Below are 21,329 nucleotides of genomic sequence, written 5' to 3'. Positions count from 1 at the left end.
CCCTCTCTCATCCTTGCTGGGACCCCGTGCAGCCACTGGTCTTCCCAGACACGGAGCTGCCCTTCCCACCTCACCTGTCGTGCTTGTGGTTTAGATCTGTGAAGTAGGGGGAAAATAACTCAAAAAAGGACATTTTGCCTTCTCTCTCAAAACTGCAGGATTGAGATACGTTCTCACCTGGGCTTTGAAAATAGGGTTTTGTGTTTTATGTCTGTTCGTCTCTTGATAACTGTGTCATGGTCCATTCCCGAAGAAACCAAAGTCATGCGGCTTTTTATAACACCTTGGGTGGATGTCGGAGTAAGGGCAGGAGGGTGAGGGCTGGTTTCTGAGGTGGGTCATGCCAAAGAGCTGCTCCTTCTCCCCGTTACAGGCAGTGGCCTCAGCCCAAGCCGGCATAAGCGACTGGACTAGTGGAACTGTGACACAGAGATGTGAACTGCTCGTTCTCATCACAGGTCACTGTCCTCTCCTCCTCCCCTCCTAAGTCTCCCTTGACCCCTGCTTTTAGACGCAGCCTCAAATTAGGGCCTGCACCTGGCTCCTTTCCAAGATGATTGTGAACTAAAAGAGTCCCTGGCTTATGTCTGTGAGGGTTCAAGGTAGCGAGAATGGCGTGGTGAATGGATGTAACCAGCTTACCAAAAACGGAGCAGCCCTGAGGGGATACGGAGCTCAGTGCAACCCACAGGAGATGCCCCTCTCCTCAATTAAGCCCCCCCTGACTTCACACTGACCTCTAATGTTACCTAAGCTCACACCCTTCCTGATCTACTCACTATGACGGTTTGGGAGAACAGGCAAAAGAGGTCAAACAGGTCACAAACAGTTCTTAGAATATGTCTTAGACATACGACCTCATAGGCCTGTCTGGAGAGAGCACGCTCTCCGTGCCCTCTAAATAATTATGGCTTTGCAAGCGTTACCTGTGGGATGAGCAGAATAGTCTACTCTCTGGGGATGTAACTGATTTGGGTGGTCCTAGGTCAAAACTGGTAAACTCCAAGCTTCACAATTAGAAACATGAACACTGGCTGGGGATTGGATGATGTCGAGGAATTCCAATAATTTTACGTGTGATAATGGTATCGTGGTTATATGTTTTTAAAGACTTTATGACTTAAAGACGCAATACTGAAATGATACGATGTCAAGGCTGGCTTTAAAATCACGGGGAAGAGAGGGTCGGGGTAGAGATGAAACAAGACTGGTTATGAGCTGATTATTCACACGTTGAAGGCGGGTGGATGCGTGGGATTCGTCACGCACTATTGCTACTTGTGCACACGCTTAAAATTATTTTTTAAAAAATCTTTAAAAACGTTTTGGGAAAAGCTTCATTTTGTGTGCCTTTGTATTTATCCAAATAAATAATTAATGGAGTCTCCAAATAAACTTCGAGGGACTGAGTTAACCGTTCTTCGCCTAAAGGAACAGATAGAAAGGAGGGCAGCGATGAGGAAGGAGCGGTCCTGGGGCAAGCTGACAGGCAGCCGTCCAGCGGGCGTCCTGCTCTAACAGCCCTCGCTGGCTGCCAGCCAGTCACCGAGCGTTACCACAGGAGCAGCCCCTGTAAAAATACCACAGGGGTTAGTCAGGCTCACCTTCGCGACGTCGGCACTCAGGTTCGCCTCCGTCCACACGTCAGACGCGTCGGAGCTCAGCATGGTGGGCTTCACGGCGATGGTGGGCTTGGAGTAGGGAGAGCTGTTCACACCGTCATCTTCCAGGCGGCAGTATTCAGGCCTGGGGGGTAGGCGAGGAGGAGGGGGCAGGCTGCCTGCTCTGGGCAACAGCTGGTGGTCGCTCCTCAGGCAGAAACAGTTCTTACAGGACCCGGGCTTCCAGATGTGTTCCACAAAGTCACTGCACGCAGACATTTTCAGGCTCTCGGGGTTCAGTCGGACGGCCTGGTGCATCTTGGGCGAACAGGGCACTGGTTCATCTTGCACCCAGCTCTTAGGTGTGGTCTGGAGGGAGGCAGATGCAGGTCACAGAGCAGCTTCCTGAAAAGGCAGAACAGTTGACTGATCAGAGATCTCCCTGCCAGAGGGCGGGCACGTGATCAATCAGAGTCTGATCATTTGATTGGGGAGGAGAAGGGGGAGGAAGGAGGAAAAGGGGAGGAAAAAAGGTGAAGATTAATATTCCATTTATTCCAAGGCCCTCACCCATTCCTGTGACATAAGCCTCTTAGTCACTCTGTCATGAGCTGTAAAAACTAAACACAACTCTGTTCCGTGAGTAAAGAGCACAAAAGACATCCCAGTCCCCGACAATCCTGAGCTCTTGGAGGCTTGGGGACAGTTAACAGGAAGAAATCACATAGATAAGGAGACTGTATCATATCCGTGCCTTCCCTGACGTGAAGCATCTAGAGCCTGGGACTCTGCCCCAGAGAAATAAGAACTAGGAAGTAGCACAACGAATAAAAATGGTGGCTTCTGGGGGATAAGCCGCAATTTTTAACCAAGAACTATGTGAGGGGGGAGGCAAGCCTGGGCCTTGAAATCAGCACTGTAATCCCTACTTGTGACCAGGCAGAGATGTAAAGGGTGAGAAAGGGTAGAGGTGTGGCGCTGGCTTGCTCCCCAGGGGACCCTGGTAGGGAGGTCTGACATCCTGGGAATTTGCCTCCCTCCTCCCCCTGCTTCATATACATCATTCAACCCAGTGCTCAATGAGGTCAAGAAAGCTGGAGCTTCAGGCCAAAGGGAAAACAGAAAGAAAAATGTATGAGCACCACCATGCTGTGGTCTAAGGGTGGCAGGCTAAGGTCCGAGAGAGAAGAGAGGAGCACACAGTTATTTTCCCTATGATAACCCTGGAGGTAAGGCCGTCAACTGGCAGAAAGTTAGTTGCCTCTGAGAGTAAAACTGACAGCAGAGTGTTCATCACAGAACTTAGTAATTCACCATTGAGGAGCTCAGAGGATTACAGATATTAACCAATTGACCTGAATAATACCTTGTCAGGTAGCTTCATCCCTATATAGATGGGAAAACAATGGCAACCACATACACTAAGACCTGTCCATAGATACAGAGTTTGGAAAGAGAAGCCAATTTTGCTGGCAGCTCCTCACCTCACCATGCCATTCGTTATACTGAGTCACTTGCCACTATCTGTTTTCTGCTCTTTGCTCTTCTTTCCTCATTTAAATAAACTGACTTTCTCATCAGGAGAGTGTTCACAAGAAAATGGTCCTGAAGAACCTAGGGTGAATATATTCTCATTAAATAGGGAGGGTTTTGCCCTAGGGTTTGCTCTCCACTTTCTTCCCGTGAGAATTTACTTTGATACTCTCTAAACTATCCAACAGGACTAACCAGGTAGAATGAGCCAGGTGCTCCAAAGATCATTCCAGAATCTTTGTGGGAAGTGCTATCTTTCTGATCTCCCACACTCATAGACAGGGGTGGTTATTCAACAAGTGCTGAATCTAAATTTGCCTCCTTTCCCTCCAAAGTTAACCCTGAAGCTTACTGCATTTTTAAGCAAAATGAACGCTGAAATTAAAAAAAAAAAATATTTGCCTTTCAGCAGCTGTTGTTAGGACTGTATACATCCCTCTTTTTAAGATGACTGCAGGTTAGGTTCTTTTCCTAAATACACCCAAGTAGTGGGTTCATCCCTTGCCAACTTCTCCAGAAGAAGTTGCTAAGCTTTAACAAGCAGAGGAGGACAGCAACGCTTTTTTCTTTTTCCTACAATCTTAGGCCACAAAGAGCTTAAGTTCTACTGCTAAATTCTGAAAGGGGGAAAAGTGAGGAAGTATTTTGGTGTTCACTAGGGCAAGTTTCCATATCCCTCCCTGGAGGTGGAGAGTAGGTTCTTTCCCAGGGAGCCAATGAAGGCTGTCTTCTGAGTCACAGAACAAAACAGGCCCCGTCCCCACTCCTCCCAACTGCGGGCAGAGGCTCTGGTGCCCCTCAGTGGGCTGGAGGAGGAGAGCTTAGAAACCAGGTCTGTGTGGGCACCTCACATTCCTGCAGCTCCTCATATAAGGCTGGGCTATTGGAGGAAGCGGGGAGCCAACCGCCTCCCCAAGGCTACCACAGATTCACAAAAGAAGCAGTTTCGGGTGGCCACATGTCATTTCCTCAACAGGCAACTAACAGCACATACCTGCCATGGTTGCTTGGTGCCAGAGGTCCCCTCCTTTGTAGCAGAGGACCCACTCCAGCGCTGGACTTTTGGTAGGCCCTGGATCACTAACACGCAAGCAGCTTCTTTCAGAAGCCCTCACCAGTTTATAAGCACTCTTCCCTCCTCTCCGAGGCTCTGAACCTCTGACACTGGGCACCATTTCACCAACATGACCGCTCAGAAACAAAGGTTTTTAAGGGTAAATCTTTAATAAGGAACAGAATGAAGCCCTGGGCTTCTCACCATCATTGACTCACTGCATCCTCTTAAAACTGGTTTCTTAGTGGCAGCAAACAGAATTTACCACCATGTCAAGCTAGAAAAGATTCTTTTCCAGTTCCATCTGTCTAGAGAGGTTCTGGGACTGGGACAATCCCCCATTTATTTTAAGTAAAAGATGGTGATAAACTCAAGTGACCTTCACAAATTGGGAGCCTTTTCTCGCCTTGCCCACCACCAACCTGCAAATGGCACCTTCCCAGCCCACATTCCTTACCAATGAGGGAAGGTGGCCCCCAGAATTATGCAAATTTCCCCCTTTCTGTGGGAGGCAGCAGTGTGAGATTAGAAAAAGATCTCAGCATTCTTTCTGATCCAAGTCATGATAAAATATTTTTGCCTCTGCAAACTTCTGCACCAGATTTGTGGCTACAATGTGCAAAACTGAAGCTGTCAGATACACTCCCACCTCCTTTTTAAAAGAATACGAAGAAGGCTGGCCAGATCCATAACATTTATTTTGGTTCAGAATATTGCCCCTCCTACTTGCATCCAAAGTTGCTATGTCTGAAGTGACAGAATACCAGAAAACACTCACCTACAAAATTTATATATCTATACAACTAAATGAATGCAACACCGGGAAAGAAAAATATGTATGGAGCGGGTCTGGATTTCCACAATCCATTGTCAGGAGTTGCTCAGGCAGAGAGGAGAAAGTGACAACCGACAACCTTGACAACACACACACACCTGCAAAACACACACAGAGGGTAAGTCATGGTATTTACCCCACTTTTTATTTTTTTTCTTCTCCAATGCTATGTAATCTAATCTCAGCAGGAGGAATGTGGTTTTCTGGGTTAGACCCACTACAGTCTAACCAATAAAAAGGCTACTGAGTTCCACAAGACCCCATGATAAGAAAAGAACTGCAGAACTCCCCAGGGCTTCCTGTCAAATTTCTGTCTCCAAAAGGGAAGGGGATGTTAACTGATCCGTCAGGCCCGTGATCAATAAGGCCTTCCGAACCTGACATCTGGACAGGACATTGCAAAACTCCGTGGCCCCTAGACCTTTAGGCTTTGCTATCAGCTCTGCAAAGCCATGTGCTTGCTACTAGGCTTTACCTGAGAGAAATACACAGATAGCCGGCCCTGCCTCCATTCCTATTCACAGGACCTAAGTGGAGAGGTTCTATTCTGTCTGTCTCTCTGTCTGTCTGTCTGTCTGTCTGTCTCTCTCTCTCTCGCTCGCTCTCGCTCTCTCGCTCTCTCGCTCGCTCGCTCGCTCTGGGTGCGTGTGAGTGTCCGGCCGGCTGGGGAGGGGGCAGCAGAAGCAAAGATAGGACACGCTCATGGCACGCCTTTCAGAGGGCTCGGCCATGGTTCAGGGAAAAGGCATCATATCAATCCCTGTGGACACTTCGAGGCTGGCATCTAACCCGGTGCCACAGAAGAGGTAGCTACGACCCCGAGGTCCTAGTCTGGACAGCCGGGCGGCCTCTCTCTCTCCGCTCCTTGGACAATACTGCGCGGCGGAAAGGAAGTCTCCAAGCTAGCAATCCCAAAGCGCTTCAGTCTTGCCCCAAACAGAGCAGAGGGACCAGCAAGATCAGCAGAAGAGTCGGTTTCCCCTCCCGGAACTCCAAGGAAAGTTTCCCTGTTTTCAAGAGCGCGATTCTCGAATGAATCGAAAACACGCCTCCGGCTAGCGTGTCCACCAGGATCGGCGCCTCCCCTCAGGCACAACCCTGGGCGCACGCGGTCCCTAACCTCCACCCTCCCCAAGCTGGCCGCCTGTCACCCCAGGGGACGCCGACAGGGGATCACCCGCCGGGCGACCGCGGCGCTCCTCCAAAGCTCCCCTCTGCAGCCACGTTTGCCAGACAAAAAGAGGCCAAATTTGGAGCAAGCGTCTCGGGCTCACCTCGGGGCCGCGCTCCCCCGGCCTCGCCGTCGGTCGCCGAGCCGCCAGCCGTTCCGCTGGGCGCCACCGAGCATTGTTTGGAGAGTGTGTGCGCACGGTGCTTGCCCGGCCGCGGGCGGGTGTCGTCTGGGAGCTCCGCGGCAGGGTGGCAGCTGCGAGCGCGGCTCCGCCCCCTCCGCCTCCGGTGACGCCGCGCGCCGGACACCCGCCGCACCACCGCAGTCCCCGCCGCCCCGCGCCCCCAGCCCCGCGCGCCGCCAGCTCCCTCCCCGGCGGTCTCCGGCTCACCAGCCTGGATTCCTCCAAACTCTCCACTCCCCACACCTCCTCCCTGTCTCCGCTCGGGCTCCCGACCGTGAAGCTCCGCCCCAGCCCGAGACTTGAAGCGTCTCACCGGGAGCGGAGCCCCTATTTGCACCCCTCCCTAACGATGGCTCTGCGTGGGTCTGCCGGGGCGAGTTTCGGTGTTTGCTGCCTTCTACGATGTATGCATAGGTGTCCTTTCATCCAGCCAGCTCGGCGGAACCCTGGGGGATGGGGGTGGGGGGCGGGGAGGTAAAGCGCCAGTGGTGGGGTGGAGGACCCAGAAAGCAAGGGGTCGGGGGTGGAATGATGAGGTCAGGATCCGAGACAGGATCCAAAAGCTGCGTGGGCATCATGATCGTCAATTACTATTGCCCTTGGGAGGAGGGTGGCGCCAGACGGAGACCGCCTGGGAATCCCGACGGCGTGTTCCAGGTCCTGCTCAGTCCCTGGTCTGACTCGAGGCCTCGGGCTAATGACTTAATCTCTTTGAATTTTGGTTTTCTGGATGTGGAATGCAAGGGTTGGACTGGAGAGAGTTGATCTTCCACGACAATGGTTTTTCCAGGCCAATATTACACCTGTGTTTACACCGTTTCCATTAAGTGACACATTCACTGAGCTACGTAGAACGAATTCGAGATGGTTCTAGGGCTAAAAATCTTTTTCACAGAGAATATGGCAGCCTGCGTACGACCCAGTTAGTGCCCTCCCTTCCTCTTGCTGCCTAAAACAGGCTCACACCTTGACCTGGGTGTGTCCTCAGAGCCAGCGCCAGGGTCACCAACGTGTGCCTGCCTCGGTTGGGGCAATGTGGTGAGGATGGAACAGGAAGAAGATCCGGGAAAACACCTGCTGCCTCCTCTCTGCCGCTCCCCTCCCCCTTCGCCACCTTGCCCTCCCCAGGGAGGTAGTGTATTGTAATTCCAATTAGGGTTCTCAGCCTCCCGGATGACCGGTCATCTTCCACCCCGCTGAGAGGAGGAAGGTTGGTTTCCTCTGGATTTCTGCTCTCTCCTTGTGACCTGATATAGCAGGACTGAGAGGTTGAGGAGGAAGGCTGAAGGGAGAGGAGAAGACATGCTGTTGAGGTTTAGCTTCTGTGTGAGCAAAGGAGAAAGGTAGGAGGGACATAAAGAATACTTCCTCAAGCTCTAATGTCTGCAATTTCTCCTGAGTATGAATAGAATTTGGGGGAAGATGTAGACTGACGGAAGGGAACTAACAACATTCCTTAAATACCTACCTTGTGCCAAGCAACCCCATGAGAGGGACATCATCCCCATTTTATAAAGAAGTAAACGGAGGTGCAGAAGGGCACATAATTTGCCAGGACCCATCAGCTGAACAGTGGTAGTAACCAGGATTGGAACCCAGAGCTGTTTCGCTCCACTGATGGGCAATTCCACTGTGCCTTACTGCCCTCTCCAAGTACTACCGTAAATGTCCAGCCCTATTTCTCTTTCTTTCCAAAGTAAGGAGGAAACCATTTGAACAAACATGGAAGGAAAACCCTGGTTAGGCTCCATCTTCATCCGACAATGTTGAAGGGTCCAGCTCACTCATTTACCAATACCCAGGAAGCAGCTAAGTACAAAGTGATGTGTGCTGGAGAAATTACAAAAAAAGGAAAGGATATCAGAAGGTGCATGCAGTTCAGTTACAATGGGAGAGGGCAAAGCTCGGTGCTTTGAGAAGTTCCTGGTTCCTATGATTTAGGTTAGCTATTTCAGTTCTTCCTCTATGAGGATCCCCACCTCACAGGATTAGGCACATAGGAGGCATTCACTTCCCCACTTCATTTTCTTCTCTTTACCAAATTTATCCTTAATACACAAACAGGCCAAAGAACGTAATTATAAGAAGCAAAGTCTTGCTAGTGTGACAAGATTGGTGGTTCTGTGGCAATTAAAGAGTTAATTCAGTCTTTCTGCAAAATAAACTGTGTTCTGAAGTGTTTTGCTGTGCTCACACAAAATAAATGCATTATTACACTGTAGCTGCTGACACGTAATGTGCATCTTTTTATGCCAGAGACATGTCCGTAAAGATGGCTTCATCTTGCCTAATGAAAAGAATCAAAAAATACTTCAAAAGACTCACTTAGATCCACATAAAATGCCCATATTCTTATGCAGTGCCCCATCAGTAACCGTTAAATATGTTATCTCCACAGTAAAGCTACAGTAAGCTCATGCATTTTAATAAACAATTCTTGCTGGAACTTCCAAACTGCACCCTGCAATGCGGTGCAATTTGTGTACACACAGCATTCTGCTTCTAGCTGCTTATCAGTCCATTTTCATGACACTTTAAACTGCAGGGCTTGGGTTCCCTGATACAGATCAGATCTTGAAGAGGAACGATTCCCTTCACAGTTTTAGTCCATGAGCACCATATGGTACAAGAGAGCAGTTACATATCAGGAAATAAGGACAAAGGCTGGGACAGGTGGTGCTTGGAGGTGGATAAGGTAAAGTAGTTTAGAATTATAAAGGCAAAAAGGAAGAATAAGGAAGTGCACAACATTGTTCAGTCATGTGCCGCATAACAACCACATTTCGGCCAACGATGGACCGCCTATGTGATGGTGATCCCATATTCCTCTGCAAAGCCTGTCATCATTGGAAATGGAGCTCTGTGTGTGTGTGTGTGTGTGTGTGTGTGTGTGTGTGTGAGAGAGAGAGAGAGAGAGAGAGAGAGAGAGAGAGAGAGAGAGAGAGAGAGAGAGAGAGAGAGAGAGAGAGAAAGAGAGCGCGCGCGCGCGCAATTAGCTGTCAGGCTTTCTGTGCATGTACTAGAAAAAGAAAAGTTATAATAAATTAGCCACTATCAGGCTCGTATGATTCCCCATCGTCTGCAAAAAAAAAAAAAAAAGAAAAAGGAGCTAAAAAATTCCTATATCGGAGCTGTTATAATGTTGTAGGGCAACGCATTACTCATGTGTTTGTGGTGATGCTGGTGTAAACAAACTTATGGTGTTGCCAGTTGTAGAACAGTATAGTACATACAATTATGCACATGATACTTGATAGTGATGGTAAATAACTGTTAATGCTTTATGTATTTATAATATTATAGTTTGTATCATTATTTCACAGTGCGCTTTTTCTACTGATAAAAAAAATTTGCTGTAAAACACTAGGCTGTGTTATCCCTCATACATCTTGTGTTTACCCTACCGTGTCTGGTTGCATCATTTTCTCTTGGGCTTGATTTAATCTCATGTTGTTTTGTACAGTAACATGTTGTATAGGTTTGTAGCCTAGGAGCAATAGGCTATACCATATAGCCTAGGTGTGGAGTGGGCTCTGCCATTTAGGTTTAGGTTTGTGTAAGTGCACTCTATGGTGTTTGCACAAGGATGAAATTGCCTAATAATGCATTTCTCAGAACATATCTCCAGTGTTACGTGGCACATGCCTGTACTGAGAAAATGCTGTCTGGGGTATTTGAGGGGTTGGACAGCATGAAGATTGGACCAAAGTTAGCCCATACGTGATATGTCCCCAGCTGGAGAATGGATCTCAAAAAATAGAGAGGGGTCTCTCACCTTAAAGTGAGAAAGGTGTTCAATTTTAGTCAACAAGCATTTATTGAGTGTCTTCTACTTACGTAGTACTAGATGAGGTACTGTAGGGAGAAAAAAAGAGACGAATAAGAGACCACCTAGAAGCTCAATGAGAGGGAGTTAGAAGACAAAAACACACACAAAAAAGTGGTTTCATGAAGCAAGGGGGCTTAGGAAGCCATGCAAAGATTTTAATTTGTGGACAATTGGGACTTTCCTGACGGAGAGAATGGCATCCACCAAGGAATGGATGTGGGAGAGACAGGAGACTTTTTCAGAGATTTGCTATCCAGTCTGGCTGGACCATGGTTATTGGAGACCAGGCTGGGAATTCAGTGTGACACTGGACATTTAAAAGGCTTGGTTTCTCCATAAAATACCTAGAAGAAAATATAGGAAGAAACTTCACAGACATTACCCGGAGTAAGATCTTTACTGATATATCCCCTCGCGCGAAGGAAGTAAGAGAAAAAAATAAACAAGTTTTTTCACAACAAAGGAAACCATCAATAAAACAAAAAGGGATCCTACTGAATGGGAAAAGATATTTGCAAATGATATATCTGATAAGGGATTAATATCACAAATCTATAAAAAACTCACTCAACTCAACCCCAAAAAAACAAACGACCCAATTAAAAAATGGGCAGAGGACTTGAAGAGACATTTTTCTAAAACGGACATACAGATGGCAAACAGACATATGAAGAAATGCTCAACCTCACTAACCATCAGAGAAATGCAAATAAAAACCACAATGAGATACCACCTTACCCCATTCAAAATGGCTATCATCAATAAATCAACAAACAACAAGTGCTGGTGCAGATGTGGAGAAAAGGGAACGCTTGTGCACTGTTGGTGGGATTGCAGATTGGTGCAGCCACTATGGAAAACAGTATGGAGGTATCTCAAAAATCTGAAAGTGGAACTACCCTATGATCCAGTAATTCCACTCCTAGGTATCTATCCGGAGAAATCCAAAACTCCAATTCAAAAATCTTTATGCACTCCCATGTTTATTGCAGCACTATACACAATAGCTAAGACATGGAAACAACCGAAATGCCCATCAGTAGATGTCTGGATTAAGAAACTGTGGTACATTTATACAATGGAGTATTACGCAGCCATAAAGAAGAAAGAAACCTTACCATTTGCAACAACATGGATGGACCTAGAGAACATTATGTTAAGTGAAATAAGTCAGACAGAGAAAGATAAGTACCATATGATCTCACTTATATGCGGAATCTAAAGAAAAGAATAAGTGAATGAACTAATCAGAAACAGTTTTGGAGACAGAGGAAAAACTGAGGGTTGCTAGATGGGCGGGGGGGGGGTGGTGGGGGTAAAGGGGAAGGTGAGGGGATTAGAAAACAATCAGTAATCACAAGATGGCCACGGAGTTTGAAAATTAATCTGGGGAATGTAATTTAGTGGTTACCAGAGGGTAAGGGGTTTGGGGGGTGGGAGATGAGGGTAAGGGGGATCAAATATGTGGTGATGGAAGGAGAACTGACTCTGGGTGGTGAACACACAATGTAATTTATAGATGATGTGATACAGAATTGTACACCTGAAATCTATGTAATTTTACTAACAATTGTCACCCCAATAAATTAAAAAAAAAAATAATAATAAAAGGCTTGGTTTCTAAGTGAGCCAACAGGAGAACACTGACATTTCTGAGCAGCGGAATGACGGATGTTATACCAGTTGGTTTTTCATTAGTTCTATCTAGATCTTACATCTCAGATGGATTAGGAAGTGGGAAAAGAGACCAGAGACAAGGAGACTGGCTTAGAGTTTCTATGTCTGGTCCAGATGGGAGGTAACGGGCCTTAATAAGAGAGATGGCAAGGGGAATGGAAAAATATACATGTTGAATGGATGATTCTGAAAGACACAAAGACAGAGATATGGGGACTGGCTACTTACTGATTCACTATGAGCAATATGATATTCACTAATAATAGCTTACATTACAGAGGTAAGTGATTTACATGCCCTCTTTCACTGAAACCTCACAGAAACTCTGAGGTAGGTGCCGGTACTGAAGGAGAGAAAGGAAGTTCGTCAAAGGGGACCAGCAGAACTTTAGCATCAGACACTGGTAACATTAATGATGATTTTATTAGTACAAATAGGATTTAGTTTGTGGTCTCCTGAGTCTGAAGTATGTGGTAGCCTTTCAGTGAATGAAGTTATCCTGCCAGACAGATGTGGTGTTTGGAGCCACAGAAAAAAGGAAAGACGTTGGAGGAATATGGTAAAGAAGGAGCAAGGATGATATGAAAAGATGAAGGATTGGGGACACAGGAATCTAGAGGAAGCTGTGGAGAAAAGGAGTATGGAGCTCTCTTCCAGACTTTTTAAGTCCATAGCAGCGCGAAGAGAAGTCTCTTGGAGAGGATAGCCAGGGAGAGGATTGTCAAGGAAAGTCCAGGCTTCAGTTAATTGCATGAGGTAGGGATGCTGAGATCAGCTTAAACTCTTAGTGACTTTGTTTATAACAGCAGGGGTTCCAAAGGACTCCACGGAAGAAGTAAATCAGATGAGAAGACAAATGGGATGGGAAAGTTGGGCTTGATGGGATGCAAGTAGGAAAAAAGAGCATTAACAAGGGAGGGGTTACTGCAGATGAGAAGAAATGGAACACGTGGAAGCCATGGGTATGTGCTGGGCCTACCTTGGTGGCATCTGGGGTTCCAAAACCACCATGGAGCAGGGTGGGAGGGTAAGAAGGGAAGGAAAAAGGTCTTCTGAAATTCGCTCTGAGAAGCCCTTCTGGGTCCCTTCTGTCCTGCTAGAAGACGTTCTTCTCAGCAAGCTGTGAAAGTTTGGTCTAGCAAGCATACATAGCTCCATTCCCCTCTTTCTTTCCTCCCAAGTGATAATTAGCTCTTTCAGTTGCCAACCCAGAGATATCTTTTCATTCTTTAAGCAATCTTATTGGTTAATCCTCATCCTGTGATTATGGCATCACATCCTTGTGTCCCACCCTTTTTTTTTTTTAATTTTCTTTTTTAACCTTTTTTAACCTCCCATTCTCCCTGACTTTAGTCCTAGGCAGTTCTCCACAGGATAAAACATTCTAAATAATTTACAGTATCACATTCCAGGCACTGAACAGATTTTCCCCCTAAACTGAAAGTTATTATTTCAACAACTGCAGGATATTAGAATCTCAAACTGCGTGGGACTGAGGGCAAAGGGTTCAAGATTGTTATGATCCTTCTTTGGGCCCAAGTGCCACAGAGCTCAGATATCAGGTGTTGAAGAAGGAAAACACTTTTTTCCCCTTTTATAATATTATTACAGTTAGATGTGCATTCAGTGACAGATACCTGATTGCAAACTTCATTTTTTCAAAACGTTACTGTTATGGGTTGAATTGCGTTCCCCCCACTTCCCCAAAAAAGATATATTGAAATCCTAGACCCCAGTACCACAGAATGTGACCTTATTTGGAAGTAGGGCCTTTACAGAAGTAACCAAATTAAAATTAAGGTCATTAAGGTGGTCCTTAACCCAATTGACTGGTGTCCTTATAAAAAGGGGACATTTTTGACCCAGAGACAGGCACACACACAAAGGGAAGACAGAATGAAGACACAATAGAAGAGGCCATGTGACTGAAGTGATGCATCTATTAGCCAAGGAGTGCCGAAATTGCCAGAATACACCAGAAGCAAGGAGGAAGGATTCTTCCTTAGAACTGTCAGAGAGAGCCTAGCCCTTGCCGACACCTTGATTTCGGTCGTCTAGCCTCCAGAACTGAGACAATACATTTCTGTTGTTTTAAGACACCCAGTTTTCGGTACTTTGTTATGGCAGCCCTAGGAAACTGATAGAGTTACTAAAATGAAAATGTTTCAATAAATGGTACATTGCTTCTAGACAGATGATAAAAATTTTTCAAAACTCAACTCGCCAAGAACATGACATACAGGAGACATGTTAATTAAATGCCCACTATGGATGTAATGCCAGAGAGTTCACTATAATAGGAAGGTCAGAGTGCCCTTTATTCAACCTGCCCTAGGAAAAGGATGCTCATTCTTTCATCTATAGCTCCCTCTTTCTCCAGTTTTAGGGTCTACGGTTGGTTAGTGGAGAGTCCTGGCGCTTGCACAGTTGAGAAACTCTTTACCTCCACACGCAGGCAGGGTGAACGAAGATGTATCTCAAAGCCCATCAAGGGATCATCCACATACATTTCCAGAGATGTCATTGACGAACATTAAAGATCATCTAGTTTAGTCTTTTACTGACAAGTGGGGACACTGAGGCCCTAAATCACCAATGTGACTTGCCCAAGATCTCATAAGACATTCATAACACTGTTTGAGCTTTCAAAGTTGTTTGGTTTTAAAGTGAACTCAGCTATGAGTTAAAGATGAAAATTAGAACTATTTGAGGAATTAATTCATGACTCCCACTGCTTGGCTTTGTGACTGAGCTGGGGTCAGAGTTGGAAAGAAACAGAATATTTTACATTAGGACGGATCACAAAGAAAATACAAACCCACTTGAAAGATCTGTTTAGTTACCCTAAAGAACATCTCCTAATGGTATACAGCCACTTCGGAAAACAATTTGTCAGTTTCTTAAGTAGTTACCATAAGTGTTATGTGGTCTGGCAATTTTACCCCTAGACATCCATGTAAGAGAAATGAAACTATGTGCACACGAAACTTGCACACAAATGTTCACAGAGCGTTACTCTTAATAGCTAAAGAGTGTCAACAACCCACATGTCCATCAACTGGTGAATGAATAAACGATATGTGAGATATCCATATAATAGAATATTTTATGAGTAATAAAAAAGAATGAAATACTGCTACACCGACACACGTGGCACCATGGATGAACCTCAAAAATGTTATGCTAAATGAAAGAAGCCAGACATAAAGGACTACTTAATGTATTGATTCCATTTATATGAACTATCCGGAAAAGACAACTCTATGAGAAATACAAAGTAGACGAGTGGTTGCCTAGGCCTGAGGTGGGAAAGGGGTACGGGAACAAGGATGAGTATAAATGGGCATCAAAAATCTTACTGAGATGATAAAAATGTTCTGAAACTGGACTGTGATGACTGAACAATTTGACAAATTTACTAAAAGTTATTGAATTGGACCCTTAAAATAGTTGAACTTTTGGTATGCAAATTATACCTCAGTAAAGAAAGAATAGAATATTATTCAGCCTTAAAATGCAAGGCGATGCTGGCACATGCTACAACATGAATGAACCTGCAGGACATTATGTCAAGTGAAATAAGACACTCAAAAAAAGACAACTGCTGTGTGATTCCCTTACACAAGGTACCTGAAGTAGTCAACTTCATAGACACAGAAAGTAGAATGATGGTTGCCAGAGCCGGGGGAAGGAGGGAGTGGGGGAATTACTGTTTAACGGGTAGAAATTCAGTTTGGGAAGAAATATGTCTGGAGCTGAATGGTGATGGTGGTTGCACAACAATGAGAATATGCTTAATGGCGTGGAGCCATACACTTAAAATAAGTTAAAATTATAAAATGTTATGTTATATATATTGTATCACAATTGAGAGAGAGAGAGAGAGAGAGAGAGAGAGAGAGAGGGAGAGAAACCACCAATGTTTCTGTAAGTGAAGTGCCTCTTTTTGAGAGATGGAATAGGTCTGAGAAATCTCATGTTAACTTTAGGTCAATGAGCCTTAGTCAATCAAAAGGCCATCTGTTTTTAAACTCTTGTAGGAAATTGATCTATATTTCTCTATAGATAGATTTCTAAATAGATGCATAATTCTATAAAATCGCGGAGACCCCAAGTTTGTTGCTGCCTGATAAATCACGGATGAGAAGACATCACCTGCTTTGTTGTGGCCCAATAGTCTCATCACTTTGTCCTGTCGTCTCCAAAGCAGCTGTGGCTTCTCTTTTACTAGGTCAGTAGGCTTTCAAATGTCCTGACCTCTGCATTGTTTTTGTTGACTTCTCCTGGAAGCTTTCTGTGTAATGTTACCTCTGAGACTTAGTTATCATTTGCCAAAACCCAGCCGCGTGAAGGTCATTACATGGACCATATCTTAGTGGATTTTCCTCACAAAGGTAAGCCAGTGTTCTAAATGTAGTTTCCCCCAGGATTGTTCAGTGGTAGGGGGAAAAAAAGCTTTCTATTTATCTAAAAAGAACTTGTCATTTGCCATCTGTTGTAAAGTTTTATAAACCTGCTGAAAAACAAAGTGTTTCCTTTGCTTGTTCACCTTTGAAGTGAGGTAGCCTTTCCTTCTTCCCTGCTTTTTTTCTTAAGGTTCTCAAAGGAAATGTACCATAAAAGGTTCTTAAGACACTCTTTTGGACACTTAAAAGTATTTTACCAATAACCAGCATTGGCCCTTGGCAGGAGTAAAATCCCGTTTTGACACAGCACAAGTAACTCTGAGGAATGTCCTAATTCTTCTCAAGGTACACCACATGGTGAAACAAACAACAACAAAAAGACTTTAACCTGCTTCCTCCTTTCAGGTTTCAGAGCTTGAACTTAGTCCTGCGACAGATGTTGCCAGATATCTGCATAGGGTGGAGTAGCATGACCTGGGAGCTGCAAATAAACCTTCCCGGGTAAGGCCTGCAGCTTACGGCAGCCTTCCTTCAATTTCAGGTCCACAGTCGGTAATTGACATAGATTATCTATACCTTGTCCATGCCAACACCAGAGCCTTCTACAAACACTGACTTAATTAGCCAATGATTTCTCCCTAAGTCATAATATCATAGAATTAATAGTCTCATTTTGAATCTCAGTAAAGTGGGGGAAGGAGGGCTTGCACAGTCAGACCAGTCAATAATCAAATAGAGAAGACTGGAGGGGGAAAAGAGATTCCTTTGCGTTCCAGATCTCTGGTGTAAACTCCCAGATAGCGTGCACACAATGTTACCATTGCCTCGTTTATTGGAACAGGGCTTATCTGCTATGGATTTACATGCCTACCTGGTCTTGACATAGAGTGATGGTGGCTGAGGGGCTCCCAGAGGGTCACTTGGTAGAGTGTCCAGTGGCCGCAGAATATAGCAGAGTCAACAAGCTTTGTAGTGACCAATGAATGGGAGAAGGGGGCACCGTGTCTAGAAAGGGGGAGGGGAGCAAAGCTTGAACTGATTTACTGGAAAGCCTCAGGCCTTGTTAAGGAGTCTTTAGGATAATAGCTCTTTTGACTGGCTGTTCAGTTTTTTCCCTTTTAGAAGCAGCAGTGGTGGTTGGCTGGGAGAGATGTGGAGAGAGCAGGGTAGGAAGGGGGTCAAAAGACACGTGATGGGGCTGATTAACAAGTAGGCTTTGTAAGCAGCAGCCAAGGGACACCTGCAGCTCTTCCAGACACGCTTGCCCAGTAGGGGTGGTTGGAATGAGAAAACAGCTTCCAAAAAGATGTAACACAAGAGGCATAAAAGGGAAAGAAAAATGTGCATTTGTGAGATGAGGGAATTGTAGAGTTTTATCTCTGATTCTCCTTTAAATAAACCTTTTATTATCTAATATGCTCACCGGTAGGTCAGGGCACATGGCATGATGAGAGCTGGTGTTCTGCTCAAAAAGGAATTTGCTTTCAAACAGGCATGCATTCACTAATCTCTTTTCTTTAAAAAAACAAACATAAAATCTCTTCCAACTCAGCTGACTAAGTCTGAGTGGGGATGACAGCAGCATAATCCCACAGAGCCAGTGTCCAGAATGAAAATAAAAGTGACTTTTCATATCATGGTATAGTGTGGCTTTGTGTGCAATTCAATTAAAGAACAGGTTATCACAGTGCTTTTGTATGAAAGGAGATAATGAGGAGATCCATGTCTGTGGGGTGGTGACACAGTTCAACTTGTGCTTGACACATTGGTATCAGTAGCTTTAGAGCCAGAAGGGGACAGTTCCAAGGGGCTCTACTTGGGGGCAGGGGAGGGGAGAGCAATAGGAAAACGTCCTTATACTTCCCATGGTCCAGCAGTTTAGCCCATATCTATTCCAGAGAGTTATGTGTCATGTTTACTGATGTCTCTCATAGCTAATAGAGCCTTGACAAATATCAGTTGTGTGATCATATATGTGAGATCTCTCTCTCCCTCTCTCTCTCTTCCTCTCTTTCTCCCTCCCTCTGTTGAGATGCTAGGTTAGCAGATAAGGTCAGAGACCCTTAAACTTGGTTTTAGCAGGGTTTGGAAAAAAATGAAGTGGGGTGCCATCATTGTCACCTTTGGAAAGACTTTCCTGACTCCGGAAGCTGAGTTAGATGTCCCTACTTGGTGCTTTGCACTGACTTCAATGTCCTTGTCTGTAAAACAGTTAATGATACCTTCCTCAGAAAATTATTTTGAAAAATAAGTAAACTAAGTTATGTAAAATGGCTAGTTCAGAAGCAGGTGTCTTAGTCCGTTTGGGCTGCTAGTAATATAACAAAGCATGGTAGACCAGTGGCTTATAAACAGCAAACGCTTATTTCTCACTGTTCAGGAGGCTTGGATGTCCAAGGTCAAGACACCAACAGATTCAGTACCTGGTGAGAGCCTGCTTTCTGATTCGTAGAAAGCTGTCCTTTTGCTGTGTCCTCACACAGTAGAGGGGGTGAGGTAGCTCTCTGAGGTGTCTTTCTGAGAGCATTAATCCCATTCATGAGGGCTCTGCCTTCTTCACTTAAGCACCTCCCAAGGACCCCATCTCCTAATACCATCACTTTGGGGGTTAGGTTTCAATATATGGACTTTGGGGGGACCCAAACAATCAATCTATAGCATTTGGCATATACTATTCTCTCAATATATGACAGGCATTGTTAGAGCATCCATCAAAAAATTGAATCCATTCATTCACTTATTCAGCATATTTTTTTGAGGACATACCCTGTGCCAGACTCTAAGCAAAGACCCTAAGGATACAGTGATGAGGCAGATATGTGTCCCGACTTTCTGAATTAGACAGTATAATGGTGTGTGAGTGTATGTGGGGTGTCAATCACAGAGCCAAACAGGACCACATGTTTCTGAGAGCAAACTGTGGCAGGTGCTCTTAAGGGATAATATTCTGTAAGATCACAGAGTAGGGGAACCCCATCATCGAGGGAGTCCAAGAGGTCTTCCCTATGAACCAACATGGTTGCTAAGATTGAAAGGAGAAGGGTTGACCCCTTAGAGGGTGGGACCTGAGATAGGAGCAGGATATGGGAAAAGGTATGTGTTCTGCTGTTGGCTTAATGTCATACTCTTAGGGGCTCAAGACATTTATTGGTGTGAACTCAGAAGACCTAAATTCCAGTGCATTTTCTGGCGCATGAGTTACTATCCTCAGGCATCACAGGAATGGGTATGGGGTGGGGGGACGCAGACAGTCCAAGGGGAGAGGTTGGGGTCTGCGGGAAGACCCCTGGAGGAGGACTATGGAGGCAAATGGGAAGGCGCCAGTTGGATCCTGGGGCAAAGGCAAGAAGCACTGCGCTCAGAGTCGGGAGGGCTGGGTCCTGTGCCTGGCAGGCAGGCCTAGTCTACAGATGAGAAAACCAGGGTTCAAAAAGATACACACCTAGTAGGTGGTGGAACTTAGACTAAAATCTAGGTCATTTTATTCCAGATCTTTGACTATACCATAAATGGAAGATTTGAGAAAATAACTGGTAAGATTTCTTCCGGGTCTAAAGTTCAATACTATGAAAGATCCTTATGGTACTTTCTTGAGAGAGAGAGAGAGAGAGAGAGAGAGAGAGAGAGAGAGAGAGAGAGAGAGAGAGAAGGAGGGAGGGAGGGAGGGAGGGAGGGAGGGAGGGAGGGAGGGAGGGAAGGAGGGAAGGAAGGAAGGAAGGAAGGAAGGAAGGAAGGAAGGAAGGAAGGAAGGAAGGAAGGAAGGAAGGAAGGGAGAAAAATAAAAAAAGAGAAAAAAATCTTAGATTCTGTTTATGACTTTTCAATTTTGGAATATGCCCAATTGAATCATCTATAAAACATTAAAATCCACATCAGGATGATCACGAATTGAATGTTGTCTCCATCCCACTATAAGGGCAATCACTAGGAGAGATGCGGAACTCTGCCACCATATTATCATAATGGTTACTTCAGTCAATGTTTGATTATCTGTGCCAAATGGAGGGCAAGACGTGGAGACAGGAACGCCTCAGCGAGTTCAAAACCGCTCTGAGTCATTAGCTCCAATATCCTCGCAACTCCAAAGGCAGCCAAGCTGGGGGTTCCTGCTGAACTTCATTCCCTTAACCACTTCTAGGCTATTGTTTGGAGCCTACAGGTTAAGAAATTAGAGATAGCACACAGCAAAGAAACAATTTACTTTGCACCCAGGGCAGACAGCAGATTAAATCACTGGCTGAAATTGGGGTTTTGAGTCCACACAATGCGTTGTCCTTTTACTGCTTGCACCAAACTTTCTTCAGCTGCTCCAGGTATCAGGCAAATATGCTTGTCCTTCTGCATTTCCTTATTACCTAAGCCACAGTGACTAAAGATATGGTTCTTTAGGCCAATGTCTGCTTCACTGCCCTTCCCTGCCACACACCCACAATTTTTCTTATTGTGAAAATTTAAATGTGCTGCTAGTTAAACATATCTCAGGTCCCCAGCTGTTTATTTCTGTTTCTCTATTAGAAGAAAGGAATTATGATAAAAATTGTGCTTTGTAGTTCTAATGGAATTTAAATATTTTAAAATAAAATGTTAGTAAGAGACACATATCCCCTCTTCACTCAAACCGCCTCGTTTTATAAAGCAAGTGTTTAAAAAAGTACGATCTGTGGAAATGTAATGGCTCTGTGCGATGTCAGAGGGATAGTGGATGGGGGAGGGTGTTCACACAGTGTGAGGGATATAAATGATAAACGTCTAAGTATTACTTTGTCTTGTGCACCTAAAACTAAAAAAAAAAAAAAAAGTACTATCTGCTTTTTCTGTGGAATACTCAGGAGTGACAGTGAAACTTATTATTGACAATACATAGCAACAGCTCTTGGGCTCACTGGTGTACAAAGAGAAAGCCAGTAACTAAAATTGGGGTGCACTGATGTGACCTACAAAAATAAGTCATCTATAAAAACAGTACATTAATAGCCCACTTTGTAATGTATTTAATGTATTTTTAATCAAAGTTTCAGAAAAACAGAAGGATCTTCTCC

The 21,329-nt window shown here is 45.0% G+C and overlaps 1 protein-coding gene across 1 annotated transcript in view; it reads right to left on the bottom strand.

The window, feature by feature from the left end:
* Positions 1-6,455, bottom strand: part of PRAG1 (PEAK1 related, kinase-activating pseudokinase 1) — a 53,001-nt gene extending 46,546 nt beyond the window's left edge. The window contains exons 1-2 of the mRNA XM_033104756.1: positions 6,298-6,455; positions 1,605-2,006 (exon numbers count right to left, since the gene is read on the bottom strand). Coding sequence (XP_032960647.1) covers positions 1,605-1,919 — 315 coding nt within the window. The 5' untranslated portion in view covers positions 1,920-2,006; positions 6,298-6,455. The remainder of the gene's footprint in view (positions 1-1,604; positions 2,007-6,297) is intronic.
* Positions 6,456-21,329: the final 14,874 nt, after the last annotated feature.

This window comes from Rhinolophus ferrumequinum, chromosome 4 (assembly GCF_004115265.2).
Source record: "Rhinolophus ferrumequinum isolate MPI-CBG mRhiFer1 chromosome 4, mRhiFer1_v1.p, whole genome shotgun sequence".
NCBI lineage: Eukaryota > Metazoa > Chordata > Mammalia > Chiroptera > Rhinolophidae > Rhinolophus > Rhinolophus ferrumequinum.
Note: the sequence above shows the minus strand (reverse complement) of the source record. Positions and strands in the feature narration are given on the sequence as shown.